General features: G+C 37.7%; 2 protein-coding genes across 4 annotated transcripts in view; both read right to left on the minus strand.

Annotated features, from left to right (window-relative positions):
* The window catches only part of camsap1b (calmodulin regulated spectrin-associated protein 1b), a 30,993-nt gene extending 23,256 nt beyond the window's left edge, over nucleotides 1-7,737 (minus strand). For 2 of the 3 annotated variants that reach the window (XM_024274680.2, XM_024274679.2), the window contains exons 1-2: nucleotides 6,383-7,735; nucleotides 5,151-5,317 (exon numbers count right to left, since the gene is read on the minus strand). In XM_024274680.2, the coding sequence (XP_024130448.1) occupies nucleotides 5,151-5,316 (166 nt within the window). In that variant the 5' untranslated portion in view covers nucleotide 5,317; nucleotides 6,383-7,735. Of the gene's footprint in view, nucleotides 1-5,150; nucleotides 5,318-6,382 lie in introns of all 3 variants that reach the window. The other variant, XM_024274678.2, reaches the window with a different exon arrangement.
* A 2,137-nt stretch (nucleotides 7,738-9,874) lies between these two features.
* ubac1 (UBA domain containing 1) lies at nucleotides 9,875-18,374 on the minus strand. The gene is made up of 10 exons (XM_024274685.2): nucleotides 17,897-18,374; nucleotides 15,322-15,442; nucleotides 15,179-15,252; nucleotides 14,992-15,099; nucleotides 14,814-14,916; nucleotides 13,166-13,274; nucleotides 12,761-13,055; nucleotides 12,558-12,644; nucleotides 12,098-12,236; nucleotides 9,875-10,153 (listed from the first exon to the last, which is right to left on the minus strand). The coding sequence occupies exons 1-10, from the start codon at nucleotides 18,032-18,034 to the stop codon at nucleotides 10,038-10,040; spliced, it is 1,290 nt and encodes a 429-aa protein (XP_024130453.1). The 5' UTR covers nucleotides 18,035-18,374; the 3' UTR covers nucleotides 9,875-10,037.
* Nucleotides 18,375-19,002: the final 628 nt, after the last annotated feature.

Here is a 19,002-nt window from a genome sequence, read left to right on the forward strand (position 1 = left end):
AAAAGAGAGGCGGTGGACGTGAATTTGACAGACTAAACATGTTTGGTGTGAATGAAACATAATGTCATGACGTGCAATGACTTTTTACACAATAGAAGCAGCAGAGTTGCACCGTCTGAATCACACTGCGGGCATTGTTCTTAGTTTAAGAAAGAAAAATTCTGGTTCCAGCACAGTACTGGCAAATATTCAAGAGGAATATCTTGATATCAGATCGTGGTGTTAAAGCCATTCCTGTGGACATGAAGCTTTAACGTGAACAAAACATGATCCTGAATATGAAGCCAAGAATATTTGTGAAGTCTGTCAAGCAGATTTAGAAGGTAATGCTCAGACTGTGACAGGTTTAACTTCTTTCTCAGTCAACAGGCTGCAGGAATGCCACGAAGCAAAAGGTAGAGAGGAGGTTCTTCAGGTGTTGGTATGAAGTTTGCCAACACCGACTGAACCACACTAGAGCCACAAAAACTGAACAGGACCGGCAGGGTGGGCTTTGTTCCTTTGGATGTTGAAGTAATTCCCCAAGCCAGAGGGGACGGCCAAATATGGGCAAAAGTCGAAGCTGCTGACGTCATGGTGCACAAACAAAATCCATAACCTATTAAATATATCAACAACTGTGCTGCTGAAAAACTAACACTAGACAGAGCAGGTTGGATGAAGAGCAGTGTTTAATCTGCTAGAGAAGAGGGATGTAGAACTGGGATTAGCAGGTTGAGCGCTAGCTGCACTTTTGAAAAAAAAAAAAAAAAAAAGAGCGCTGAAAAAGAGGTGCAGTTTATAACTCCTTTCAAATCCCATGTTTTTAGGATAACTTTAACTAGCACTCGTAAATACGTTTAGTCAAGACAAGTAGGTTAAACAATACATTTACTCTGCAAAAACTGACAAATATGCAGTTTTTTGTGTAATAGATGCATAGGAATGCATTGTTTAACATTTTAATAAACTAAAAAGCTTCGAGCTGCAGATGCTCATGTGACCTGGCCTTCATGTTGATGTTTGCACACAAAGGAAGCAGAGAATTTTGCTGTACATCTCCATGAATCTAGATCACAAAATAACCAACACTTTGGGTCATTCTGAGAGAACAGGAGCACAAGGAAAAAAGAGAAAACAAAGAGGTCTCGGCATGGCACATTTCCATGTTTGACTTCATTCTAGACAGTAATGTGATGTGGCAGCAACCACGGCGACACGCACAAACCTTCATGCAACCCAGAGATGGGGAGGATCAGGAAAACAGAGCCAGGATGGACTAGGACAAAGTCAGCCGACCGTGACCGATTCTGTACTGCGATCCGCACACAGAGACGCGTCAGCAGTGCGTCTGCCATCATGACAGGTTCAAACTCTCATCACTAAGCTGGGAGCAGCTGTGTCACCAGCAGAACAAGAGGGTGTCTGCAAAACCACAAACCTGACAATAAAGAAGAGTCTAATGATGACTCAGAGAATACGTCTGAATCCGTGCAAACCTCCACAATCATCACAGGGTTCGTTTAGGATCAGAATATCATAAGTCAAAGAGCAGCCAAACCCAATCAGCTCTGCAGCAGACACCAACTGATCCAAGGGGGGGAATAAAATGGTAGTAATTCATGGAGCCCCCATGGGGACCAATGACTGCAGCTGCACCTGAGAGCCGCCTCCCTTTACGTCTGTCAGTTTCCATTCCTCAGAGAGGCCTAACCCCCTCCCAAATAGACAGAATTTCCTTGTGTGCTGCAGCCTAGTTAGCCTGTATTGACAGACAGCAGTATGATCAAGTAAATGCCTGAAGTCTCCAAAGGAAGAAGGAAATTCCTTTGAATGTTGAAGCACAGAGACGTACAAAGTCAGAGGAGATCAAAGCTCTCTCGTGAACAAGGAAAAGCATATAAACTTCAGTGAAACTATAACATGTTTAAGGACGGTTTATGTGTTGACCACAAACATGCAAAACCATAAAAAATGAATTGTATCTGATAAAAATCACAGAAGTAACGAGTAATCATTTCAAACAGAGCCATGAGTGACGCAACAGACATGAAATCCACGACTTATTACTAAGCCTGTATTACTGAGTCCTAAGAAAACAACAGAGTAATGGAGAATTCAATCATTTAATTGCTGCGAGGCCTGTTAGACACAAATGTCATCATCTGCAGAAGCATGGGAGGGTCCATCAGGTCTGTGACCACGTGCAGCAAAGAACGAAGCGCTCAAGCATGTCATCTCCACGTGTTCTGATCAATGATTGGAGGGAAGAAGACAAAGACGAGACCAAAGCTGCAGACCTTTGCTTTAAGGAATCCTTTCACTACAGGGAACTTTCTACAGTTTGTAAACGCTTAAACCATGAAGGAAGCTTAAGCAGGTTTAGCTGAAAAACTCAGCAGACAACAAGCAAACACAAAGCAGCTTTTTATCAATAAACATTCCAGCAATGCTAAGTGTTACTAAATCTCTTTTTCCAGAAGATTAATTGCTTGCAAAAATGCTAAAGGGTGTAGAGGTTAAATAAAGAAAAAGATTACTGACTTATCTGAACCAACTAATCCAGGGGTGTGCAACCTTTGACGCTAAAACAGCCATTTAGTGTAGTTTCTAACAGACCAGGACCCACAGAGAGCCACAAAGGACTATTTCATTATTTAAAAATGCACAATATTTATGCTTTTTTAGTAATTGAGCATTTATTTATAAATTTTGTTTATAAATATTACAATAATTAAATTACAACAGTGTCTGTATGTTTCTATATATATCAGTTGTACCTCATTTTACTTTTGAAAGCAGCGTACACTAGTTCCTTTCAAAATAAAACCCAGTCTGTGTCAAAAAAGATCCTTCTGCAACAGCTTTTCACACATTAAAAATGCAAGACATTTAAGCATGATCTTTTTTATAATTAGGATTTTGGTGTGCTTTTTTACTTATAATCTAAAAAATAAACATATTAGTAGAATCTATTTATTAAAAAAGAGCAAAATCTTTAGAATAACCTGAGCTTTTATTGAAAACTCACAACTCTAAATCATTTAAAATCACATTTGTTCAAAACTTGAACCAATTTAGTGTAATTTACCAAAATAGAATAACTTCTAGAGACTTTTATTTGACTAACTATAAAATAACAAATATAAAATTGATTCTTTAATTGATTGTTTATTTAAGACAGGGACAGCATATATTAATAAAACATTCAAAAATGCAAATATATAAGATTATAGCCTTTTAGGCTAATTTTCATCTTCGTCCCTATAAAAAAGTTTGATGATCTCTAGTAAAAGAACAAGTTAAATCGTTACAGAAAGGAAAAAGAAGTCAGACAGCAGAAACAGAAACAACAGATGTCAATAGAAAAACACAACAGCAAATTCATCAAACGTAGAAGGAAGTATTAAGAAAAAAACTAGAAGAAAAAGCAAACAAAAAATAAAATAGGTAAACAGATGCGACAGGAAAATAAAAACGTAGCAAAAAAATAAATAAATGACAAAACAAACAAAAAACAATTTATACAGAGCTGTGGAGGCAGTTTCGATCGTCTAAAGCCACGATTGTATCTGTTTACTAAATGAGCTCAGAGTTGTCAGATGTCTTATTGTTGCAGGAATTAACTTTCAAGTTCCAAATTTAAAGAACATTTCTACAGAATTTCTGACTGTAAATTAAACTTTTTTTTCTTAGATGTTTGACATGTAAACAGAAATGACGAAACTTAACAAACTAATCTCTTATTTATTCAGTTGTTAGTATTTGTCGTTAAAGCTAAAGAGCCACAATAAAGGGGATAAAGCCAGAGGTTGCAGACCCCTGAACTGGTCCTGTATGCCATTGAATCTTCAGAAAAGTCTGAACAAGTTTGTGGGACATAAAACATTTCAAAATTACTTTTTATTCCAAACATAGTAAAAAAAAAAAAAAAAAAAACCTAACACTGCAGTACCAAGTGAAAAATGTGGTCAAACACTAAAGGTGGAATAACAGTGAAATTCAAACTCTTAAGAGGGATTTCATTTTATTCTCCGGAAAAAAAAATCCTCTCAAATATCCATATGTCAAATACAGTCTCTTTCTGTGCATGTCTAAGTCTGTCTGTGACTCAAAGTTTTATGTAATATGCTCGTAGTACTTGACCAAAACTACTACAAAAATACCATAAAACGTAGAAAAGACAAACTCAGAAAAGGAAATTTGTCCAAAAAGGTTAAGTTACAATAAAAGCTCTGATGCACTCTGAACAGAACATGCATTTTAGCAGAGATCAGAATTTTTATTCGGAACAGTCGACCAAATGTTGCCTGTTCACCCTCTAAGTCTACGTTAAATGGATCAATCATGGCAGATGCATGATTGCATACCGGCATGAAAATATAAGAAGCTGAAGAATTTACAGCAGCAAACATGACCAGTTGTGTTAAAGATTTTGTAAATACTAGATGAACACCACATATGTTCAAAAATCCCATCATATGAAGTCGCACACGAAGCTAAAAATCAATTAAAAAATAAAAGATTCAGGTCCTCATCAATAAAAGCTGCACCAAACTCTGATGAGGCAAAAAAGATAACTAAGGATTTGATTCCTGGTATATGGGTCATAAGTAAAGACTACACCGCTGTATAGTTGTACAGACGGATATGACTTCTATAAATGTAAATGTTGTTGAGAGGACTGAGTGATAAAGCTCCGCCTTTCACCTCCTTTAAGGATTCTGCATGGATGTCGAGCATTCCCTTATGTAATTTCAAATAATAGTTATTTTTTTATATGTTTGTAGATCTCACATTTGAAAAGAATAACTTTCTTACAACACAAAGAAATGCAAAAGAACTGATACATACACTTAGTGTCACAAGTTTTCATTAGAAAAAAATTGATTTACCAATAAAAAATAGTCTAATCTTTAACATGTTACTTAATATTGGCTCTAATAGTGTATTTATTTGCTTCTGTTCTCTTTGCATGCTGTAAATATGTTAAAATAATCATTTCTCAACTGAAAAAGGTTGTTTTCTTGAAATAAACCTGTATAATAAATACAGATTTAGCTTAAAAGCCATCTAAAACACAGATATTACCAACAGAAGTGCCAACAAACATGAGACAGAAAACTTGATTAGCATTTCCAAAGGATGAAAAAGACAGAATTGTAACTTACCAATACCGAAGGCTTTGGCAAACAGCCACCGTAGGTTGGCAGCTATTTTAGCCCTGGCGGAGTCGTACATCTCCAACGGGACGACATCCATCGTGCCTTCTGCAGCCCCAGGAAGCTCCGCTTTTCTCCTGGTACCGTCCCCACCAGCACACAAGTCAACATCCATCCTTAAAGAGAAACATATTTCATAATCTTAAAGAAGCTTTTCACCTTAGTATGAAAATAATTATTGATAGAAAACAGAGAACCCCCCTGTGAACCTGACTTTAGCTTAGCACAGCGTTCTATTACAGTGCTCCAAACAAGTGGCATCTTTGCACACATATTACAGTAATTATGTTAAATGCCTAATGGCAGGGTGGACACAGTTGGTTGCAGCACATGGTGTTCACAGTGAGACAGAGAAAAGCTATTGTGTTCTAAAGGGGTGTCCCAGATACAAACATGAGAACCGTTCACAATGAACAACGCAGCAAAAATGGTAGAAAGTGAGATGAAATTTTACTCATTTTCCTATTTGATGGCCACAAACAAAAAAATAATCTAGTCAACTATATGTACAAACATAATGTAGGCGACAAACAAAAACTAAAAGTGTATAGAAGTGCAAGTGGAGATTTGATACCCTGATTTATTTCACATCATCATGACAACCTGTAGGATTTTCTTTATTAGCATTTCCCTTTGATGAACAGTTCTTTGTAATTTAGATATTAAATATTTACTCAAGAGTTATGGTCAAAAAAACCATTTACAACATTGTTTCCAAACAGCTTATTTGCGGAATCATGTTGTCATTAGAATTTTATTGTCTAAATTCAAATAGTTTCTAATTATTAAAATCTTCAATGAGACAGTGTTTGTCCTTTCCACACTAGGCAACAAGAACACCAACTATGATTAGTGGATTTTAAAACTGATTTAAAACATGAAATAAATCTGTTTAAGCTTTATTATGATGGCTCTAATTAAGGCCTGAATGTGGTTTGATGGTCAAGCTGAGTGTTCAATGGATGAAAAAAAGAAATCATTTTAATTTTTTAAAAACTATTTTTGAAAAAGCAGGTGATTTTCTACCATCTTTCCATTGTAAATAGTCCGTTTGGCTGCGACTGGTTCCAGTGAGGCAGCGGTCAACCAACGCCAGCTAACCGTTAGCTTGCTAGCTGTCCAGGCGCTCCGCTGCATCCATTGGACCCGCGAATGACGTTAGCTAGCCCGCAAGGCATTACCTTGAAAGGTGCGCTGCGGTTCCGAGTCCCCTTCTTTCTTGCCGGGATGGGTCAATTATCCAAGGACCTGCCTTGATGAGTAGAGCCCCGCAGCGTAGAAAATACCCCAGCCACGCATCATAGTCCGCTAATAACGCTAGCAAGACGGCGAATCTGCCCCGTCTCCTCCCAGTAGCAGAACCCGAATCGCGGCCTGCGTGACAACCGCTCGGCGGCGCCCTCAGGTAGAGCCAGAAAGAGGAGGGCTCTCGCTGGAAAACATGGGAAAATCCTCCGTTTGGGAAACAAAAACCTCTATCTCTGTATTAGCCGCGTCATGGTAAACATATGATGAACATTTTCATTTGGGACTCGGAGTCCGCCGCGCGCGCAGGGAGTGTGTTCGCGCTTTGCCAATAGAAATGTAATTTCGATCCAGTCTTGCCCAGCGCGCATGCGTGATTGCCTTCCATATTGTTTATAGTAACAGAAGCAACAACAATGGAAACCCGAATTACTTCTGTGATCATGTTTCCTTTCTTTATCAAAATTTAAATTATATATTTTTATACATATCTAATACATTAGTTCTCCATATTTGTGTTTTACTAAGATTAAAACCCCGTTTTTGCTTCTTTTAATTCATTAAAAATATTGTAATTAAAAAAATGTATTTCATTTTAATCTTTTTCTCCAGTTATAAGTCCTGATTTTTTTTTTATTTTTAGAATTTTACTGTAAAATGTTTAGTAAAGCCTACATTTGTAAACTTGGCGGACAGCGCCACCTAGTGGTAAACTATATAACTTTTCATTCAATTTTCTCCATTTAGTCACGTTAAAGAATGGATGACAATCTAATGGAATAGAAAATAGAAAATACTTTATTAACCCCTTTGGAAATCCTCGGGGAAATTCAATAATGTGTGGCTTTAAACTTTTTAATTATAAAAAAAAATGTAAATTTCAGAGAAATAGAAGAAATATACAAGTACAGTGACTTTTATTAGAAAAAAAACTTGATAAATGCTATTTCCTTTTTATGCTCCAACATTTTAACATACTAGAAGAGCCTTTTGGGGTGAAACCAGGAGTCTATTTTACTAAAATCATAGAATTATGAACTTTTTGAGTTTTTTCACTACTTCATTAAGTACATCCAATACAGGAAAAGTTAGTAGAAAATTATAACTTGGCACATTTTTAAGATTTTCTTTTTACTCAGTACTTGGGCTAAAAGTCAGAAAGTATTTTTAAGCAAATATGAATTTTTTTGAAGTTACATTTTTCTAAGGAAAATGCATATTTACACTGGAAGAGAAAAGGTTTAATAATTTTTGAATGTCTCCCTGTTTTAAATGCATTCATTCCTAAGGTGATTAAAATGTTTTACTTTAAAAATTGGTGGCTAACCCTTACATATTCTTAGATTTGATTGAGCTTGATCCCTGAATCAACCCTGAAATAGAATCAATAAAATACAGCCACGAAAAAACAGATTTAATGTGAGATGGACTTGGATGCCAGCAGCCATGAGGCGTTTGGAGGAGACAGTAAGTAAATATTGCATAGGTTGTTGATGTGGGAAAGTCCTGCATGACAGCGGAGTAAAAAAACAACAACAACCAGTGACTCCAGCATCTTCAGCGTCTTTCAGGATTCCAGTTCATTGTTTCGGTTTCTGCTGGCTGTTATGAAAGACGCCTGCATTTGTGTGCATGTACAATCTTCAGATGCTTCATTCAAAATATTTCAGTGTAGACCCACTGAAGTGCAGACAGGCTTCTGAAGTTCCTCCTCGTTCCAAGCTGCTGCACCGCCTTAAATCCCACTGTAATCCAGCAGTCCAGGTTTTGTAAAAACATTTTGAACCCTTTATTTTCTTCACATTTGTTGATCAGCTTCAAGACTGGTTAAAAATGCTATAAATAAGACCAAGTTACTAGTTTGGCTTGAATATAAATATTGTAATAAGACATTGCTTAAACAGATTATTCACTCTAAAAACATTGAAATATTTCAAATATTGCATTTGTGAAACCAGATCTTGTGGCGCCTCTTATTTATAAGCAAAAGTTCTACACAGTTTAGTTCCAAATGAGCTGAGCAGGGTTTACCATAACAACAATCTGGGCCTCCCTGAGCAGAAAGTCACATCAATACTACCTTTAAATAGAGAATAAAAACACTCAGAAGCTTGGTAAAACATGCCACTCTCCACTTCTTTTTTTGTTTTTAATTCTTGGTTCTAGCAGAGGCAAAGTTCTCTGTCTTGCAGCTGGAGTGGCCGATGCAAAGCTAATATCGTATAACACACTACTCATTTCAGTTCACACGTCTTAGATATACGACTTTACAGAAGTCCTTTCTATTGCACAGAAATCCTTTTTTTCATTGGGTGGATATGCAGTGAAAACAGCAGATTAAAGAGTGACATTTTGTTTTGGTTTGACAGGTTTAAAGAAAAGAAAAAAGAAAAGAAAATATCCACTGGTTGTTTGTGTAAATTCTTGAACATTAGCAGCATAAACCAAACATGATCATTCAAATTAGTAAAAAAGCTCATTATTTTTCCATTTGTTTAAAGAGCCACTCTGATGAAAATTGTCTTTTGCTATTTTTAACTTGTTTTTGTGACATTTTTCTGATGGAGGACAAAAATTAAGCTCAAAATTTAATTTCTGAGAATTGTATACGTCAAATTGTTGTGAACCAGGAACAGATGAAAGAAATGCGGATGGAAAAAGAGCTTATTTGTGATAGAATATATCCAAGCTCCCAGCAACGGGAAGGGGGGCGGGGTTGCTGTGTAACAACGGTTCCACACACAACTCAGAGGCAAATTTCTAATAACTTCCTGCTGTTCTGTAGAAACAATGTCCTAGAAAACAGAAAGTTTTTGTTGATTTTGGCTAAAAGCAGCATAATCATAGTTAAAAGCTTTGAAAATATATCAAAAGAGGATCAGAGTGGGACTTTAACCTCTCAAGCCAACTTTAGTGCTGCGGCGAGCAACCAGGTGACCTTCAAAAACACGCCGATGAAGAACATACGGGTCTGAGGTCGTCTGAACGGAGAAACGCTTTAGAGTCGACTTTCTGCTAAAAGGCCAAGAATGGAAAATGTTTGAGAGGCTGATGGGTAATAATGACCTGATGGGTGTAAAAGTCTGAGATAAATCCACTCTAACGTAAGCCACTCTGATGAGGAGGACTAAATAAAACCCTCTGATGATGGAAGAAGTCTTCCCACATTCCCCCTTGATTCAAATCAAGAGGCAGACAAAAGCAGGAAACTGAATTCAATCATACAAAACGGGTCGTCTTTAGAGTGTAAACATTAAACTGATTGCTGTCGTCATTTTTACATGAACTGATATAAAAACAAGTCTTGTCCATCATACCTAGAAACTGTTACCATAAAATGTCAAACTGGCAATCTGGATTGTAAGCATATAACAATAAAGCTAACATCTGTTTTGTAGAGGTGTTTTTTTATTTTAGTTTAATAAATAGTGTAACATCTGAACTCATACTTGGACTCTCCTCATTTTCTTCACAAGGCCAAAAAGAAAAAGTATATTTGTGTCTCTGCCACACACACACACACACACACACAAACACACACGCATACAGCATCCCAGTGTAATCACACACACACAGTCCCACCGGGCGGCTCTATGTGCGATTGAGTGTCTGGAAGATTCTGGATATCTGGAGCATGACGGGGCCGGTCTCCGGGTCGTTCATCCACTGGGTGCTGTTCAGTGGGTTTTCCAGCATGTCTTCAAAAGCTGTAAAATATGAAAACGTCCTCAGTTTCTCTCGTTATCTATTGATTGTTCTGATCTTTGACTGTATATGAGGGACTGAGTGACTCCGCCCCCCAAACAGGAAGTTCCTGCTGGCTCAAAGAACCTAAGATCCCATAGGCTTCTATAGAAACAGCTATTACTTGTCAGGAAAACCGTTCTTGCTCTGGTACTTTGCTTTCTTCCAATCTTCTGATAGGTGAGAGTGGTTACCATAGAAACGATGAATCACTGCTTACTGACAACATCTGGCTCCAACATGGCGGTGTCTGTACTGCAGAAAAATGGCAACTGAATTGACTTCATTTTGGAAGCAAACTATTTCCCGAGTGATGTCACACTGACTCGGTCCAATTCTCACATACAATCAAAGGTTCTGGTCAGGGGCGGAGCTAGAACATGTCATATGGGTGGGGTGGGGGGCAGAAGACTTTGGAAAGATAGCAAATGAGAACAGTACATTGGAAGGCCGCTAATAAAAAAAACATTCAAACATTTTTATATTATTATTGCTTAATTTTAAAATATTGAATATTAAAAATATTTTGTTATTTTTGAAATTCTTAAAGACCCACTCCAATGATTTTTTTTGTGTGTTCTGAACATGTTGCAGGATTTTTCTCATGCTAGAGGACTTATATCAAAGAATTTACCACTGAAACTGCGTTTGTGAGTATTTCTTAATTCAAAACGGGAGCAAAGGAAAACTGGATGCTGAGGAAATCCTCAGAGTACATGGCTACTGAAATGGGCGGGGCCAAAACCTATTTTTACGCTCCACATCTGAAGCATCCACTTGCAGACAAATAGATCTATTAGCATCTTAATTTTCCTCTGAGTTGGAATCTGGCTCTAAACTGAACGGCCGATGGCTCTGATATTCTCATGGTTGTTTTGCTATGCTAATGTTGGGGTTAAGAGAAGCTGTAAACTAGCGTGAGAGAGTGTAAACAAAGGCTTGATGGGGATATGGGTGGAGCAAACAGCCCCGCCCACAAACCTGAATCATATTTCTAATGAGCTGCAAAAAAAAAGGTCTTCAAAAAGCAAAACAGGCTTTTTGATTTTGGCTAAAAACAGCAAAATCATAATTAATAAAACACTTGGAACGGTTTTGCAATATAAACAATATATATAGCTGTTAAATATATACATTCCTCAGCATAAATGAGTACACTCTCTTTAAAAAATACCAATTTAATCAGTAGCTTAATAAACAAGATAACAATTTCCATTCTTTCCACAAGGATGAGTTTTATTGTACACTTATTGAACTCCAAAACATGAGAATTTCATGTATCTTATAGAAAAGGTTGATTCTGTAAGAACACTAAAGGTTTACTGGAAAATGTAGAGGGGTGTACTCATTTATGCTGAGCAGTGTACATAATTGCTTAACATTTGTCAATTATGATACTAATATTGATTCAAAAAATGGGGCAGATCATTTTGCTGGGGGGGGCAGCGGTCACCCTTGCCCCCCTGTAGCTGATCCAACCTACGCGTCTCCTTAAAAGACCTTTAGAAAGCAAACAAGATCGTTTTGCCTGATTGGAATAATTGCAGTAGATTACACCATTATAAAGATTTGTCTTTTACTTTTTTCCCCAACATTCATAATAACCAGAACTGAACCTTTCGTCACCATGAACGCACATAAACAGTTTTATTTTATTTTCTATATAATAAAGAAAAAAAAAGATTCTTTATTTAAACTAAAAAGGTATTTTCTGGTATAGTCTTCCAGAATGTTTCAATAAACATGTGCTTGTACACAAAAACCTCCCTAAATAGTTTAATCTGAAGCCGATCAGAAATTCTTAGTTGCACAAAGAACGCTAACGCTAAGCTAGCTAATTAAAAAAAATGATTTGAAGAAAAACTTTGGCAAACACAGAAAACCCTAAAAATCACATGGGATGGTACCTAGCAAGGTTTTGGGGTTGGTTAAGCCCAGCTGGACGACGGGGTTTTCCAGGATGGCCTGGAACAGAGGGCTGTTGGTGTCGATGCCTTTGTCCAGATCTTCAGGAGACGGTTTCCGGTCCCCCAGCAGCCACTCACACTGCAGGGGGTAAAGTGTGCTTACAATCAAACAGGTCAGTATACATCAGGAAATACATAAGACTATATAAAAGACTTTTCACAAATCTGAAAATATCAAACTTTTCATCTGGAAGCAGAACTTTGATCTTTTGTCGAAACACTTTTCTTTCTAAAAAATAACCCATTATTTCTTTCAAACACAGAGAAAAGATCATCTGTTTAACAGAGATACTACTTCACTTTCCTACTCAGTCGATCAGATTTATGCATAAGAAGCAGTGAGGGTGGAGGAGCTGGAGCAGTGCAGACTCCAGTGTTGTGCATGTGTGTGTGCACGTACTGCAGCATCCTGCTGGTTGTTATTGACCCTCAGAGCATCAATCACCTCCTTCTCACCGAAGCCCATTTCCATCAGAGCAATGACAGCCTGAGGGAAAACACAGCTGCATGAATGGGATAATAAATCCAAGCTGAGTGGACTACAAGTAAAAACAAAGATCCTGGAAGAAAACTCCAGTTGTTCGACAGCAGAACGCCTCGTACCCGTGAATCTGGTCTGAACTCTCTTTTCCTGCGGATCCTCTTAAAGATCTCTGTGAGTTCATCCTGCCTGCTGCTCTCGTCCGAGCTGGACTGGCTGCGAAGGAGGTTACAGCAGGGGGAAGAGGCCGACGCCGAGAGCCCCGGCGTGGCGGCGGCCGCTCCAGTCGCCGCTCCTGATGCAGCCACCGTGGCAGCTCCCGTCGCCCCGGACGACTCCTGTCCTGGCAGCGGCGCGTCCACGGACGGGTCGTCTACATGCTCAATGAGCCACTCCATGGCCTGAGTCACTGACATGCTGAACCAAAGACAAACATGCAGAGAAAATCAGGCCCAGTGCATGCTGGGAGGTGTAGTCCAGCCACACCACAGGAACGTATGTGGAAGTTCGTTCATAAAAAGGTTTACTGGTTTAGTCTCAGAGCTTTGATGGCTCGGCTCTCGGGGAAACCCATCTCAGTGAGCTGCTGCAGCGCCGCTTCATCCACGCGGTCCTCCTCGTCTTCATCCAGCATCGCTGTGACGCAGAAACACCACTTTTAGGAAGCTTTTTATACTCCAGTGAAAAACTGAACGAGGTACATTTGTGACTTAAAGTGATGAATGAGGAGTAAAAATAAAAACTGCTGAAGGAACCGTCAGACTGATGTTCAAAAGAGCGAATCCTCCAGTCTTCCCTCCTTTATCACAGGAGTTCCCCTCTAAAAATAACTCACAATAGGAAGGACTTAGCTTTGATTTTTACAGTTATTTGAAATGTTTCAAGACAGGAAAACTCATTTAATTCTTTCTCAGACAGACGTAAACATTTCTACACTTTTCTCTTTCGTTTAAACTCTTAAAGTTCAAATCTTCATAGAAAATTAAGCCCAGAAAACAAAGATCTGATCACAATCAAAGATTAAACTAGTTTAGTTCAGAGGTCAGCAACCTGTGGCTCCGGAGCCATGAGGGGCTCTTTTATTGAATAAAAATAAAAAGTTTCTAAAAGTAACTGTAAACTAAGAAGAGATAAAGTAGTAACCATAAAAAAAAGTAAACTAACTCAAACTTTCACTCATTTGAAGGAAGTTGAAGTTGAAGGACAACAGATAAACAACATTTTGACGAATTTTTGTACGTCCTGCACAACAGAGAATCAATGTCCGTCAATAAGCACTTCATTCTGTAGCTCAGATTTTGTTATATTTAAATCTGATGCACCAACAACTGTAAATGAACTATTTTCATTTAACCACTGCTGACATTACATTTGCTGCACTGAGATGATCAGATGTGACAGGGTGTCTTATTTTGAAAGGAACTCTCAAAAGTTTTTTTATGTAATGTTTATGTTTTGTTCTTGCAAAATGAACAACAGTTTGTTTATCATAATACTAACAATAGCAGAAACACAGATCAGTGTCTTATTTTCTTAAAGGGTGAAGGAAGACGTTGTGGCTCCTGCTGGGTTGTAGTCGGTGAGAAATCAACTCAAAAGACTCTTTCAGAGCTGAAGGTTGGGAGATATGACACAGAGGAGATTGATTGACAGGCTCTACAGCCAGTCAGGACACAGAATACAGCTTGCTGTTTGGAACAAAAATGAAAAAGACGCAAATTTCCTCCAAAAAAAAGATGAAAGATGAACCGTAATACAGGAAGGGAACAGAGTTTTATGAGAATAGTTTTTCAAAACAGAAAAGTTGGTTGTAAAATTAGCTTTAACCAAATATGAGGACATGATAGCATTGTCTCTGTGGTGATTCTCAATCCATTTATACATTAATAACTTAACTAGGTTTGTTATATCTATGTATTTATTTGTTCTTTTTCTTATTTATTGCCTAAAACAAACTAATGCTACTCAGACTGCATCGCTGAGATACTGAAAACACAGAAGTTCAGGAGATGTTTTCTAAAAATCCCTGAGCAGCTTTTAACTTCATAAACAAACTCAAATGTTTTTTACTCTAAATTTGCCAGTGATAACTCTTTAAAAATCATTTTCTGTCTGAAGCAAATTGAAATCCTACATTCTCTAGCATGTAGGCGTAACAGGAAGTCACCATCTCACCATTGGCCTTCTTGAAGAGCTCCACGGCGTCCGGGTTCAAGGCGAGAAGCTTCTGAGCCACTTCAATGAGAGAAACCAGGATTTTCCTCAGCTCCGTTTGAAACTGTGGAGAAAGGTAGAAACATAAGGAGGACAGCTCCGAGCCTGGAGGACGAGGAGCAGGAACGCGTCTGCTCACGTCTCTGATGTTGTGCTGCGTTACAGTGCGGTCGGTGTGCCGTGTGGGTAAGCTGGCGGTGGCTTTCAGGATGGCGTCTTTGTCTGGAGCTTTGGTATCTTGTTTCTTCTGTGAAATGAAGAATGAAAAGCTGCTAATAAAAAGCTGTAAAAGGGGAAAGTTTGCCATTTAACTTCATTTTTATTACCTTTTCATCTGAACCAACGTCTGCCGTCTTTGGAGGCGTCGGGGGCGGTCTTTTCTTTATGAGCAGCAGAACCTCTACAGAGTAAACCCAAAGAATGAGTTGAGGTTTGCAGATGGGAGGCTGTCACAAACACACCTGCGTACCTTTGTCTTTGAGGTTTTCGTCTGCGACCGTCTTAGCGTCCGTCAGGACTCGCTCTGTAGCAGCATGGATCAGCTTGTGATGGGTGAGAGTTTTGGGGTCTTCTAGACTTCCATGAACGTACTGCAGCGTCAACACAAAACAGAAGAATGAAGAAACTAACAGGAAACAACAACACTGTAGTAACTCCACACTAAAAAGAGGATTTACTTTTGACATCCCAGAATCCTCTGATCTGTTAGGATTGGTGATCAGAATGGAGCACGGGAATCTTTTCAAAGTATTGATAAAAGCTGATAAAAAGACAATCAAAAAATCTAAGCAACCCCCCCCCCCTGCCACCCCCTTAAACCAGACTAAAAAAAAACAGATTTAAAATTAGCCTCTTTAAGACAACAAATACCATCTTAAATTCAAATATTTCAAATATATTCTTAAGCTTAAATCATTTTAATTTGTTGCTGGCGTACACATATACCAATGTATATGTATGTGTGTGTTTTCTTATTTCATTTCTACATATTTTATTTTACTTTTTTGGTGTTGCATTTCTAATCTTTTTGTTACATTGACAATAACATCTTTTATTTTCTTAATTTCTTATCTGTAACATACATTTTTACTTAATTATTGTCTTTAACATATTGTGTCCATCTAACCTACATGTTTACATTATGTATATATAGTTTTTGCACAGATTTGATGACATCTTTTGTCTCATTGTTCATATGGATGGTGTCAATAAAGGTTTTCTGATTCTGTGGAGGAAATCCACTCCAGGCAAATGTTGACTCTTTTTTACAAATTCAATTCAATTCAATTTTATTTATATAGCCCAAAATCACAAAAGAATTTGCCTCATTGGGCTTTACAAATTAAAAGCATTTTTATATCAAATCACTGCATATCATAGTTTAAACAAAGGGAAGCCCGAGTCATTTCTATAGCATGTATTTAGGTATTTTCTAATGATTAAATTTTATCTTTGTCTACCACATTATTCATGAAAATACAAGGAACTCCCTTAATCTTAAAAAAATAGCAGTTTTTTTAAACTTGTTTGATTTTTTTATCTCTGTTTTTGGTTTTTAATTTAAGGCTAACAAGGTTGGAAAATTCCCGTTTCACAGAAGTTGAAATGAAGACGTTTGTTTCTGTAGAGAATAATCTTTCAAGCAACATTCATCTGCAAAGACTGTTGTTTTGTCATTTTGGCAAGAAAAAAAAGAGAAAAATAGAGAAATAAAAGAGAAAAAAAGAGAAATAAAAATGTTTTCTTAAATAAAAAATTTGCTCAATTAATTTCTCAGACAACTAATAATAACCACATAAAGCTCAAAGAAAGCCAACAATAAAAACATCCTCTCTATTAGAAATATTAAGATTGCCCCATAGAATTAAACTAATCATTTCAAAATCTTCTCTTTGGTCCAAACAGAATCATCATTTCATCCCAGATCAGCGATAAAAAGTTTTATTTTTTTAATATCCCATGATTTTATGTGGCTAATTCGCAACATACCAACAAATGCAGGACGCCACTTAATTTAGCATCACCTTGGAAGGAAAAAACACAGAAAATATTATTTTATATAGTTGGAAATAAATTAGGGGATGAAAGAGTTAAATTTCAACATTTGGTAAAAAACATCTAAAGGAAAATGTTCCGGCTGGTTCTGAGTGAATGAGTGCCCTGACAGTGAAATCACTTTCCTGTATTTGTCTGTTTTCCTTGTATAGATGTTAGATTACTAAAGCTTGGATTTTGTAATATTTCTACTATCCGTTTTATCTTTTCTGAAACTTCTCTTGATGCTGTGATGAAGTTTTTCTTAAAGTAAATCGATACTGAACTCTTCCAGCAGTGATGCTGCCGTTACCGTGGTTACCGGGATAAACATTACCTGCTGATTGTGGTTGGTTCTGTATTTTTCTGATATTTTCTAAATACCGTTTTACTCTCATCCATTTGATGCATTGATAAAATTTAACTTCAAACTTTAAAACTTTATAAACAGATGAAAATATTCCAAAAATTGTCCCCTTGATAAATAAACTTTCCCCGGAAATTACTGTTTAATTTAATATCATATAAATCTAAAACTTAAGAGTCCAGATTTTTAGAAACAGATTAAATTGATTTTAAAAAAAACTACTTTTTGTTCATTGTGTGAATTTAAAGGTATTAAATGAAACTTTCTTTCATATTTCCTTCAATCTTATAAGCAAATAAAGTTTGATGGGAAACCAAAAGGCGTCAATCCAGATAAATAAGAATACAAGTGAAATAGAAGCAATAGTCTCCACTTGTGTTCACACTGAAGGCCATAGAAGGAGAGGAGAGGTGAGCAGTGTAATAATAGAGCAGGACAGAAAAGGACAGTTTAGCGGCTGGAGCTGCGGAGACGCTGCAGAGAAGCTGCCAGCCTCTTCAATTATAAATAGCAGAGTCTACCCAGTTACTATAAATACAAAGCTGGAGACAGTTTACACACGGGGCAAAGAGCAAAGCCCGGCTCCAGCTCCGGCAGAGCCGTGACAGGACCCAACACTGTGACAAACAACCCCCAAACCTACATGTTTCAAGCACTTCTCCTTCAGTTTCTCCACCGTGGTGTCCTCCGTCACTTCCTCCAGCCACTCCGCGCCGTCCATGGTGCAGATGTGGATTTTCAACACCTTCCCCGCGAATATCTTCTCCTCCTGGACGAACATAGCTGCTGCGGTGTCCGGGCTCCGGTGACGTGACGAGCGGCGGGGGCCGTTTGCTCCCCTCGTCCCCTAGCCGCTAGCCCGCTAGCTTGCTAGCCTGCTAGCGCGAGCCCCCAGCTAGCCGCCGTCGGTAAATCCACCGACAACCGAACAGGAGCCCGCACCGATCAGCTGACGGTCATCTTCGGGCTCTCGGGCTGGTGGTCGGCGGCGTGACAACCGAGCGACAAGCTCCGGGGCCGCCAAGTGGTTTGTTTTTTGCCGCTAAGCACACAGGCAACAACCAGCGAATATCCTATTTTTACTGTAACGTTTGAACTCTGACCCGCAACTGTACGAGTGCTGGTGCATTGTGGGAATTAGAGTTTCAATTGAATCTGGACCTGTTCGGGAGTGATGCCATCGAGCTGATTAGAAAGAAAGATTTAACAGGCATCAATTAACTGTACTTAGTAATGTGTTGTTAAAACATTTAGATTAATTAAAAAATATTTTAACATCTGAAACACTAAAATATTGTTCAGTTTTTAACTGTATTTCATTTGTTTCTACAGCATTTCAAATTTATCAACGATATTTCAATGGTTTAAATTTTCACTTCAATAACTTTTCCACATTAAACAGTACCACAACTAATGTCAACATTATTTCAACAACATTCACAGTATTTCCATAGTTTCAGCAGTACTTAAACTGCTTTTCGACTGTATTTCAATTGTTTCTAACATTTCAATCGTTTTTTTAACAGTATTTTACCAATTCCGTAGTACTTTAGTTGTTTTTTAACATTTCAACAGTTTCTACATTGCTTCAATTGTTTTTCCAACATTTGTGTCTGTTTTTGAACATTTTAAAATTGTTTTTATCAATTATTTTGATATATTTTCAGCAGTTTTTCAATGTGTCAGTCATAGAGTCTAATAAGAAGATGGAAATTTAGCTGTATTAGCAGTACTTTAACTGTTTTACAA

This window comes from Oryzias melastigma, linkage group LG9 (genome assembly GCF_002922805.2).
Source record: "Oryzias melastigma strain HK-1 linkage group LG9, ASM292280v2, whole genome shotgun sequence".
In the NCBI taxonomy this organism is placed as follows: domain Eukaryota; kingdom Metazoa; phylum Chordata; class Actinopteri; order Beloniformes; family Adrianichthyidae; genus Oryzias; species Oryzias melastigma.